The sequence below is a fragment of the Eutrigla gurnardus genome, assembly GCF_963514095.1.
Source record: "Eutrigla gurnardus genome assembly, chromosome: 15".
NCBI classification, from domain to species: domain Eukaryota; kingdom Metazoa; phylum Chordata; class Actinopteri; order Perciformes; family Triglidae; genus Eutrigla; species Eutrigla gurnardus.
In genome coordinates this window covers 3905674-3918285 of record NC_139938.1, presented here as the reverse complement: position 1 = coordinate 3918285, position 12612 = coordinate 3905674, and the positions used below count along the sequence as shown (strand labels likewise).

Genomic DNA, 12612 nt, shown 5'->3' with positions numbered 1-12612 from the left:
ATCATTCTTCAAAGAAGTCCCACAGGAAATATATTATATTATTATATATTTATATTATTATATATTTTACGTTCTATTTGATGTTCTTCCCTGAACCTAAAGACTGTAAACAGCAGCAGTTTGCACTGACATAATATAACAGCTTGACGTTCGGCCAATTAAGATCAATTAAGTAATATTTTATAAAGAGTTATATCAACTTACCACATTACAGGCTTTCATTGATTTTGATGAAGATTTTTGGTCTCGAAATAAATGTGTTGCATGTTATTTAAATAATCAGAAGTGTGCCGGGAATACGATGTAGTAATATTTTTGGCATTTTAATTGATAATATTCTATTACAAATCAAATATGATCACAAACATCAAGCCTTAAATCACCATGGATTTAATCTAATGGAGGTGTTTTGTTTTGTTTGTAGTTATTAGCGACATGTTGTACTAATACATGGAAAACATGTTAGATCATTGACGGTATTTGTTAATACTGATTCTTCACTTGGAGGAAGTTGAAATGGTTCCTTCAGATATATTATACAAGCAATAACTCGTGTGAAAAAACAAACTTGAATTGCAAACTTTCTTTTTCCTGAAATGTACTCGTGTTTGCTAAACATATCATTTCACTCTTGTGCCTCACTCGGGACATGTTCGCATTTTTGGTTGAATTTTGAAAGTCCAAACTCTGCTCCTATTATAAGTCTATGATAAACTGCGTAGCCAAAACACAGAAAATCAGACCCTTCAGGACAAAAGTGTTCCAAACTGGAAGAAAACCCACAATCTTTGATTCCATGGCTATTACAGCATATAATGGCACATTTTATTTTATCCAGCTTTCAATCTCTAGCACTGGCTTCAAAATTGTATTTTTTTTTTTTTTTTACTTTTTTCCACAATTTTCCGACATTTTTTTCATATTTGCCCAATGGAGTAAATGCATGTTATTTTCCCTGTTACCACTGTTGGTTATTGCTGCTGTAAAATGGAGCATTTTGGTGCAAATCAATGTTGTTGCTAATTATTAACATTTACATTTGTGAAAATGTTTTAAAAATTTCCCCTAGAATTAAGTATCAAGAAAAAAATTTAATTGCTGAGTTTTTTGCCACCAAGTGGCATTATGTAAAACAACATTGGCATTGAAATTATGAAAATGTATTTTTGGTGCTAATGATCAGGACTTATGTTTGTTAAAAAAATAATATAAAATAAATGTTTCTGGGCATCAGTAAAGAGCATTTGGGCCCCGAGATGTTTAACCTCCAGCCAATCCTTCTTGGGTTGGCCATCGCTGTCACATCTATCATCTCTGATACAAAGCAGCATTATTTGTCGCCCAATAGATTGGTAAACCGATGTGTGGTTTTATGTGCCTTTCACGTGCTCCTCATTTCTCTGCTGAGTGTAGAGTGCTGCTATCGCTGTGTGTCCATTTGTGTCAGTCCCCCGTCTGCTCGCGGGGCCCTGCGTTGGTTTATTTGTGTTTAAACATAACCGCCATCCCGAAATATCATTTTATTGATCTGATTTACTGCTTTGTTTTCTCCAACGATGCTCCCTCTCTTCATTCAATCTCAAGCTCGCTAAACCATGGCTTCACTCTCATTTAGTACATGGAAAGTAATTTCATTTGTGTTTTTTTAATGAAATTAAACAAAACAAACTGGTATTGAACGGGTTACTTTCTATGAATAGTTGGTAGAGACGTTAAAATAGAAATATTTATTTACTTGAATAATGGTTTGTGCATAAAATCTGAGGACATCAGAGCAACTTGTTTTGAAGTGAGGCACAAGAGTTAAATTCATTGATTTTGAAGCTGGATGTTTATATATTGTCAGTACACAGCAAAATAAAACCAACCACAGTTTGTGTAATTGTGTCATTTTTACTAGTTTTTCTCACCAAACCAATTCCACATTCTTAAAGTAATGATAATACTTGCTGAAATTGTCAAAGTGCTCCAACATATAACAGGTTTATAACAGCTCCAGTGTGTAGGTTTGTGATGGGATTTCCTGACTTAATGGAAATACTTCATGTAATACATGAAATCATAGAGCAGCAGTGACCTCGGCCATCAGCGGGGCATCGCTGAAACTTAATCACACTTTTACAGTTGCGGCTCCGTTACCATCTTTAGACGAGAGAACCGCGGAGCCGCGGAACCACCTGTGAGCAAACATCTGATTGAGTTCTCCTTCTGAAGGCCAGAGTGCAGAGGTTTGGGTTATCATTAGCCGGGCCACGTAAGGGGGTCAGTGTGTGGCCGACAATGGTTGACCCTGCGGACAGCTGGACCTGAAGTGACCGAGTGCAAGGACACTTCTCTTTTTATGGAACATGATGACGAACACACTCTATAGAGTTCAGATCCACGCAGAGAATATTCACAGCACTGTACTAAAAGCAAATTCCTCCAATCTGTGATTCCTGTGTTGTTGTTACATGCTAGTTAGTTGTGGGGCAGCTCAGTCCCTTCACACACGTTTCATTAAACAAATTGGAAAGTTAGTTTATGGATGTTCATCAGGAAGAAGATGATTTTGATGATCATACTTATAGCAATTATAAGCAATGTAGCTATTGGATTAGATGATAATAATCATTGTATATGTACTGTATATGACTGATATGTGTGTTAAAATTATAATGAGAGAATGTGCTAAAGTGCCAAAAGTAAAAGTATTCATTACTGTTCTTTTCAGTGTTTTTATTGCAGGGTTTTTGTTATTGATGCAATCAAATGTAAGCTGCTAGTGGAGCTAATTTCCAAAAAATGCCAAAAATTTAAAACATACACATATTTTAGAGCTGATTGTGTATCTTTTAATGAAAAATTGAATTGGAAAAGTAACAGCTGTCAAATAATTGTCCTGAAATATTGTGAATGAAATTATATGTAAATACTCAAAGTACACCACCAGTTCCTCAAAAGTACAGTAAGATACATTTGACTTTCCACCACTTTTGTGTTTTCTGTACTTCAGCAACAACATGCTGCAAATGAAGCGTTGAGTCGCTACAAAGAATAAAGAAAAGTGTCCAGATTGTATATTCTCTGTACGTGTTACCAGCATGTGTGAAGCTTATCAGTCCCTCGCTCACTGCATCGCCGAGGGAAGGCTCGACAGTGTCTGCCTCCACAAAGTCAAGGGTCACCATGGGAGAAAAAAGCCCCTCCCATCACCGCAAATTATATTTAGATCCCACTGACATGTAAGACCAACCTGCATCCTCACTGGACTCTCCAGCTGCCACTCCATTGAATGGGAACACCTCTTGAGTGAGGGGCTTTATACTTTTTTTTCTACAAGTGGTTTTCATCCGTGCTTGTGCAGAGACCATGCGGCGTTTAGTCGTGGTGGCTCGTTGAACACTGGGCATTGATCAGGTCAGAGCGGGAGAGCAGCAGGCGGGATCAGACCTACCCTCAAAGTATCTTGAGAAAAGTTTTGTCTCTGTGCTGCACTTTCTTCAGGCAGAACATGGCCTCTCTGTGAAATGACGAGTCACCAACTGACTCTGGATCTGCACTGAGATGAACATTATCAGGTACGTTCATGTTTTTTTCATGAAGATAATGATTTGGAATGTCTTATAACTTAATTATAAGAAAACACTATGACAGTTTTGACAGTTGATTTGGACATCCACTGTATCTTTTATATAGTAGATATACAAGTATTTATTTTTGGGAAGCTCATTATCAGTTAAAATTATAACAGTTATTACTGTGTGAAAAGTGTTGAAGTGATCCTTTTCATTCCTGGCTGACGGTCTTTATGTATTTCAAACAGGTGTTCCGATTCTTTCTACTTCTGACCACAAGGACGACTATTTTTTTTTCTAAGTACATTTTTTCCTTCTTCCTACGTTGTAACCAATAGACCCTGAAATATAAACTAGAAACCTAATTCTGGAGTCGGGGAGCACGGCTGGGTTCTGTGTCACAAGATCTAGGAGTCTCCCCTGCCTGCTCCGGGGCTTTCTCTCACACACAGTCAGCTGTGTCCTTGGCCTTTTTATTAGCGTACACTAGATAGGACACAACCTTTGGGAGGACAAACTGTGAATTCATAATAAATGTTTCTATTAGTTATACTCCTCTGAAGTACAGTAGCCTGGGATTGTGGGGTCATAAGGAGCAAAAATAAACAAACACTATATTTATAATGATGAGTGAGGAATGAGGAAACGCAACTGAACAGTTGTGACTTAATGTTCTCGCCGGTTTGAATGTGAACATTGTCAGTTTAAATTGTTAAGGTGTCTCGGATAATTCATTATCACACTTGGTTGAATGGACATCATTTTTTCCACATGAACTGTGTGACAGGTATTGTGCATACATAAAAAACATTTTTTTTTTATACTGTCATGACCCCTGGCTTCTAAATCTCTCTTTAAAGCTGCTGGCATCAATATGATGTTTAAGAAAAAATGGATCAAAAAGACATGCGATGTGAAAGTGCGTCATTCGCAGTGACGCACTCACAGAAAATGATCATAGCGTTTTGCTTCTTTCCACTCATATTTTTGATTTCGGTCTAGCAACTAGCTAGTGAATACAGCAGTAAATATACAGCTATAGGAGTTAGTGGAGCTACCCCTAGTGGCCAAAAAATCCGATATCCCAATATTTAAAAAAGTGTTTTTTGGAACGTTCAGCAAGTTAAGATACAAGATAAGATAGAAAACCATTGTCACAACCACAGTTTCACAGCCAACATCCATGACAAAGCCTGACAGCTTCAGGACACACGATGAGGCCAGTATTTGCCACACTGCTGTGTGTTTATTTCAGCCAAGCAGAAATAATGACTTCCCTTCTCCTTGCAGGCCTCGCTCCTGCATTTGTCGCTAGAACTGCATATATTTGCGAGTCAGCATGGGGGACTGGAACCTGTTGGGGAAGCTGCTGGAGAGTGCCCAGGAACACTCCACCGTCGTGGGCAAAGTCTGGCTCACGGTGTTGTTCATTTTCCGCATCCTGGTGCTGGGGACCGCCGCTGAGAAGGTGTGGGGCGACGAGCAGTCCGGTTTCACGTGTGACACCAAGCAGCCCGGTTGTCAGAATGTCTGCTACGACAAGACCTTTCCCATTTCTCACATCCGCTTCTGGGTGATGCAGATCATCTTTGTCTCCACACCGACCCTCATTTATCTGGGCCACATCCTTCATCTGGTCCGCATGGAGGAGAAGGAGGAAGAGAAACAGAAGGAACTCGCCATGCAGAGTGAAAAGCACCAGCAGTTACTCGGCAACAAAGCCAAGAAGGCCCCGGTCAAAGACAACCAGGGCCACGTGCGCTTGAAAGGCGCGCTGCTGCGAACCTACGTCCTCAACGTCATCTTCAAGACGCTGTTTGAAGTGGCCTTTATCGTCGCTCAGTACTTCCTGTACGGTTTCGAGCTCAAGCCGATGTACACCTGCGACCGCTGGCCTTGCCCTAACATGGTGAACTGCTACATCTCCCGGCCCACCGAGAAGACGATCTTCATCCTCTTCATGCTGGTCGTGGCCTGCATCTCCCTGCTGCTCAACCTGGTGGAAATGTACCATCTGGGCTTCACAAAGTGCCACCAGGGCCTCAGCTACCGACGATCTCAGGCCGCGCTCGCCGCAGCCAAGTCCCGCCCGGAGGTGGTCATGCCCTACGTCCCCAACTATAACTACTTTGCTGGCCACCCCGCGGTGCCCCAGCCGTTCCCCACGGACTCTAAGTACAACATGACGGAGCCGAACTCTGCCTACAGCCCCGACAACAGCAAAGTGGTTTACAAGCAGAACAGAGACAACATGGCCGTGGAGAGGAAAGGCAAAGTGGAGGGAGATGATGTGAAGGAGAGGAAGATCTCCAGCCCTGCCTTTGAGCCGCCTATTGAACATCAGCGCAGGAACAGTCAGTCAAGCAAGCACAGCAATAACAAGAGCAGGCTGGACGACCTGAAGATCTAAGAGCTCAGAGATTGTTTTTACCCGAGACTCTGTAAAAATATGTGCAAAGGTACGGAAGACTATTAGGGACAAAACTACTGAGTAACCCTGTAACAGATTGCAGCTGTGATCAATCTGCAAGTCTAGATTTGAGGCCGCACAAGGACAGCTTTGTAAACGTAGAACATGTGAGAGGCCATTTCAAACACGCTTTAAGGACATACCCATAAATGGCTCTTGTGGTCAAATGTTCTCAGAAATAAACCTGAGAGAGCAAAGTAGCGTGTTGTTACTTAGAAGGCAGGGACACTTTCATCCTTTTTACCGCGCTCTCACCAGGAGTTTGCTTGTGATGATGGGGATGAAAATAATACATTTCATTTCCCCTTGTGGGATGATTTCATCCACTACATCCACAGTTTACGGTCTTGTGTCTACAAACGTGCTGACCTGCCGGTTAAATAATGTTCAAATTTGTTTTTGCACTTGCTCAGTGGTTTTGATCGTCCATATTTGTGGATGATAAAGATGCAGATGACTTGAGAATTGTATTGTTTACAAGCAGTTTACTCGTTAAAACTGTGAATGTACAGAAAAGATCAAATCAAAAAGCTGTTGCTTGATAGAAATGAACTCTTTACTGTAGTAAGAATATGTGAAATGCTTGGGAGACAAACACTTTTGTTTCTAACCGTTCTGTTTGATGACATTGAACATGTTTGATTTTTATCCACCAAATTATGGGCAAGAAATGTGAAAGTGCTTTTTTGGAATTCTTGACAAAAAGTAGACATGCTGACGTATACAAACACTCGGTTGTTATATTTTACTTACTTGTGACTTTGATCCAACTGCAGCACGGTTGCCAGGCTGGGTACCAGGCATCGGGTTTTGGTTTGCTGAAATTGAAAATATAGTTGCCATATTAAGTAATTCATATTCTGTGCAGTTACACATCAGCTAAATATTTGATTGATTGATTGATTGATTGATTGAAGTGTCAAACACCATGGTTGGTGCCCAGCCCTCATGGGCTTATTGGACACTAATCATATTCATCAAATAATAATTTCACAGTTACATCCACGATAGCCACGTGAGACAATACAGAACACATCCTAACATAACTAAACCATTAAAAATATGGATACAAATACAAATGGATTGTCATATAGGATACAGAATACTTTGCCGCAGATACCAGACCTTTTCTATAAATTTTGCCAAAGCAAAAACATAATTTTCAAACAACCAGCACAGAATCTCCCCTTCGTATTTCCAAAATATATCAGAATTTTTAAACTGGATTGATTCAAAAAGAGATCACAATATAAAGGACAATAAAAAACAAAATGAAATTAATTTTCCACAACCTGGAGTTCACAAAATTCACACAACTGTAAATGTTGAGGTATACCTTTAAATCGACCCACTTCCACTGCCAGAGGTAAGGTACTAGTTCTTAATTGAGCACAGAGGGACCTCTGACTTCTCTTTAAGTTCAAGAAAATATAAGGTTCTGTAACATAGTCATTCTTAAACTGAACATCATTTATAAGCTTTGGCTTCTTCCATATATCCTGATATCCTGTTTCCATTGATCTTCATACTTTGTCTGATGACGTTTATATTACATTGCAAATTATTTTGAAACATTATATGTAAGTCAGAGGCAGACAATATTATTGAAACCTCTCTAGACCAGGGGTGATTGTTGGCTCTGTCCCAATTAAAACATGTCCTAGTTAGCCTTTCTTCTGGCAGACTGACAAGACGGTTCCACAATCGCACCATTTCACATCTTTGTAAGAATAATAATTAATAATGACAAGGTAACATAAAAGAATAAAACGGAAGAAAATGATTTGTAATTTGTGTTTGATATGGAACTTTGCAGGATTTGAATCTTAAGTGTTATCAGTTGACGTGTCCACCCTCAGTTCCTGCTCTACGTAACACCAGTAGTGCAGCTGCTGTCAACGTTCTTCACTGATCCCTCAGACACGGACCTCACAAGTCACTGCTTGCTTGTTCATCCGGTCTCTCTTCAAATTTGGATTTTCTGGACCTTTGAGCTCATTTCTGACCAGGAGAGTCGTCACCACATCATGTAGCATTGGACTGTGGGCAATAAATATTATACAATAATCATTTTGGGTTCCCTGTTTTTTTATTTGTTACAAAATCAAAGATTTGGCGCCACAAGGCCAAGAGTCGGTTTCCAGTGTCAACTTGGCAGCTGAAAAGTAAAGTTGGATTTCAACTGTCCCCTCCTTGTGAATGTTTAATCATTTTAATGGATCTTTGCTTGAAAAAAATATTTATATTTACCTCAAAGTCATACTTACTATACTGCTATGTAACAGTTTTTAGCCATCAGCATTGTGAGCTACCAGAAAAGAGTTGACATCTACTCACTGGGCCTATTCACAATTTGGGGGGGGGGGAGAAAATGTTCCACTTTATTGAAAAACTCTTTTGTTTGAGATTAAGTGGCATGAATTTATTCAAAGATATTCTTACAAATACTCACTAGTCAGGAATCACATGCTTCTCAAGGAGTTATATCCCATCAGTATTTATTTATACATCATTTATCTAAGCTCCTTTTTTGTTTGATCTATTCATGTGAGTGTTCCTGTACCAAGCATGTCATTGGGCAGAGTGATAAGACTGAAAATGCTGAAAAAGCAAAGAAAAGACACACATGCATGCTCAACAGAATTCAGGATTATCAGCAAGTCATCGCAGAGTTTTTAAGCCAAAAACCAAAAAGATGATTTGATTTAAGAAGCATTAACTACTTGCAACAAAATGAAAAAAAAAACAAAAGCGTATACAGTATATTTTTTTAATCAAACAAACAAAAAACAAAAATTGAGAGTGAGAAATCATTTGGATGCACTAAAGAGCTGCACTAAAGAGCACTGGTGGCTACATACTCCCATTACATCCCGCTACAAGGCTAACTTCCTATAAAATAGGAAAATAGTTTGGGGCAAACAAAAGTTTATGATTCTTATGTCTTGTTCAGCAAGATAATCATATGATTTTAGAAGCGTGAATCTAATCGCCAGAAGTAAAGGGCTAACGTCTATAAACGAGCTACACGGTCACATGAGCGTGAGTACAACGAGGCTGTGACCACTAGGTGTGATGACATTTTGTAGTCTGTAGCCACTTGTTAGCAGCCACCTTTTTCTAGACACTTAAGAAGCTTCAAAATATACGAGAACCCATTCAAAAAGTGCTGATTCATGACCGGCCTGTCGGACTCATTCCTGCGGCGCTCGGTGCAGCCGTTCTATTTATTTATTCCGGAAGCTGCCACCTTAACTGCTTGATTCCCAGCAGCTGCAGCCAACATGTCCAGACTGAGTGCGGTGTGGATGGACCCATTTCTAAAACACATGCCATCATACACTGGTGAGAGCTCTGCTTCAAAGACTTCCTCACTGCTGCTATAAATAACTCTCATGCACACTTGCAGGACTGTTGTGGGTGCAATGGGGGTAGGGGGCCAAACATTTCTTCTACTGCATCAGCAACAATAAGTTGTTGCCAGCAATTTAGCCCAAGTGAAGACAAGAAGCTTGGTGTGTATAATGTATCGTTCTCTGCCCTGCAGCTGACCAACAACTGTAATAGTTTCATTCATTCAGTCAAATACTATAAATTATTGTTGGTGTTTTCAATTTAAAAGCGCCAGCAGCATTTTTTACCCACTTCCCAACCATATTGCACAACAAAACAACATATGTGGACATTAGAATAAGTTTTCCTGAGTTTATATGGGTTGCATGGCCATTCGATGTGAAATGGTGATATTTATTCGTTGATCATGGTAAATTCAGTTGGAGCCAGTCTGTTTTCTTTGGGTTGTTTTATTTACAGTAGCCATCCATTACGATGTGTTGTGTTAGTCTATGCGTGTGAGAAGTACACATTTTTATTTCTGTAAAATAAACCACAGAAGAATATCTGCTGCATTGCAAACGCTAACATGGATCTTAATATCAGCTATCAAATAACCCTTTCCATCTGGGAACTGAAGCTTTTATACATGTGTTCCCTTAAAAGCCACCTCATGTTTTTTTACCTCATGTTGCTGGTCTTCTGCTCTCTCGATCAGTTAGTTTGTTTGTGTGACTTTGGTGAATCCAACCCTTTAAAACACCAAAGGCACACAATAACAAACAAACTTACTGATCAAGGCAGCGGCAGACCAGTCACGCCCTCCATCTGCAAGGTCAAATGACTGTATTTGTCTAAAGGCTTTGAAGAAGTCATCGCTTCAGACTGTCTTTGTGACAGTAAGGTAAGGCGGTGAACATATTCAAAATATAGCATATAGTTAAACTAATATTGTTCTTTTTTAGGAGGCTAACATTATGTCTTCTCCTGTCTGTTTCTCCAAAATGGGGATGTGCCGTCTATGGATGAGTATCGCTTACAATCCCACTTGAAAGGATCCAAACTAGACATTTACGGCCTCCACTGGCTTTCATCAATGTTATGAACCATGATAAGAACTCTAAAACTTCCAGAACAGCCTGTTCTCTCTTGACAGGACAAGGCTGAAAACTGAACAGGTGACAGGGGTGAAGGTTGTGAACTCTGGGTTAAAACCATATGCAACCAAATCTCTGAGCCAGAATAGTATGAGTGATACGCTGACACCATCCGCACTGAGTCACACTGCTACTCGTAAATCAGACAGACAGAGTGCACGCTTTAGGACGAGTTAACGAGTGGACATTTCAGGGTTAATGAGGCTTTATTGCTGGCCTAGATGTACTGTATGGTCCTGTGTCTTTTGTCATGCCATCAAGAGGCTATTTTTGTAGCTGCTGTATCGCCAGTGAGTGGTAAGATTACAAGTCATCATAAAGCCTGGTTTTCAGGTCAAAATATGACCCACTAATGGAGAAAGTGGATAATAACCAAGATTTGTGCTTCTCTTTACCCGAGATATTAAAAGTTGGCCTCTAGTCTGTGGTGGCGCCATGTTTAATTTTGCTACACATCCTTTGCATGTCGAAAATTACATTTCTGGCTTTTGAAAATATTATTTATTGTATTGTAACTTTACAACCACATACGTGCTGTGGAAAAACCTGGAAGTGAACAACTGATATGGGTTCAGTTTTCGGATCTGCATAGAGCGTTTTGGCTCTTAATTTAGCTGTCCAACCCCAAACTTTATTGATTTGATTCTCTCTCACACTTTCCTATGTCCTTTTTGGAAGCAACAGGCAGCTGAGAGACTATCTGTCAGTCTATTTGCCAATAAGTTTACCATATTCATTTCAAAGCTGATATGTCAATGTCAATCGTTTTCACTGTCCCATAATGGCCAAAAGGTGAATTGCAGGTTTAATGTTCCTAGTAGCACACACTGTAGTGTGAGGAACATTAAACATGCAATTCCCTGTTGTGTGCACATGCACCAAACAGCTGTAGAGTACCTGGCCTTTGAGTCTCTTTGAGTCTCTTGGTGGCTGACTGGGGACTCTATAGTTCTGCTTGGGGACTTCAACGCTTACATTGGCAAGGATAGAGTAACCTGGAGGGGGGTGATTGGGAGGAACAGTTTGCCTGATCTGAATCTGAGTGGTGCTTTGTTGCTGGACTACTGTGCTAGTCATGGATCTGCCATAACAAACACCATGTTCAAGCATAAGGAGGTGCAGAACACCCTCAGCCAAAGGTCAATGATCGACTTTGTGGTCGTATCGTTAGACCTGCAGCCGGGTACACTCGGGTAAAGAGAAGCGCAGAGCTGATCACCACCTGGTGGTGAGTTGAATCAGATGGCAGAGGAGGCTACTGGACAGACCTGGTAAACCCAAACGTGTAGTGAGGGTGAACTGGGAATGCCAGGCGGGTGCCCCTGTCCACGAGGTCTTAACCTCCCACCTCCGGAAGAACTTTTCATGCATCCGTGGGGAGGAGCATGTTCAACACAGGGAAGGTCATCAGGGCCTGTCGTGGCGGCAACCGAAGAACCCGCTGGTGGACATCAGAGGTGAAAGAGGCATAGAAAAGGCATACGACTGTGTCCCTCGGGCATCCTGTAGGAGGTACTGCAGAAATATGGGGTGTCCGTATTCTCAGAATTGCATTCCTGTTAGCTCCAGAATGTGGGCACTAGGGGACGGTTTGCAGCCGAGTGTGAAGCAGTTGGGATGAAGGTCAATACCTCCAAGTCTGAGGCCATGGTGCTCTGAAAAGGGTGGGCTGCACCCTCCAGGTTGGGAGTGAGTCGCTACCCCAAGCGGGGGACAGGCGGTTTGGTGCAGCGGCAGCAGTGATGTGGGCATTATACTGGACCGTTGTGGTGAAGAGGGTTGTGAGGAAAATTCCTATTTAATCATGCGTTTCTGTGATGATCAGGACTTGTCCATTCAGGGTGTCTTCAGACGTTTTCATTATACTGTAGTGTGTTGTGTTGGGATGTGTTGCAAATGGCTGTCTATCCTCAATGTGTACTGGAGGACCATTTGCCGACCAGGGGCGTCAACCAGACAAGCCCATTGCATTCATCTACAACGACAAGGGTGCTGAGTCGGAAGACGAAGCTCTCAATTAACCAGTCCATCTACGTTCCAACCCTCAAATATCGCCATGAGGTTTGGGTATGACCGAAAGAATCAGGTGGCGGAT

General features: G+C 41.0%; 1 protein-coding gene across 1 annotated transcript; it reads left to right on the top strand.

Moving 5' to 3' along the window:
• Positions 1 to 4860: 4860 nt before the first annotated feature.
• gja2 (gap junction protein, alpha 2) lies at positions 4861 to 5967 on the top strand (the record flags this gene model as incomplete). Its single annotated transcript, XM_084028908.1, has 1 exon — positions 4861 to 5967. The coding sequence occupies exon 1, from the start codon at positions 4897 to 4899 to the stop codon at positions 5965 to 5967; it is 1071 nt and encodes a 356-aa protein (XP_083885034.1). The 5' UTR covers positions 4861 to 4896.
• Between the last annotated feature and the right edge of the window lie 6645 nt (positions 5968 to 12612).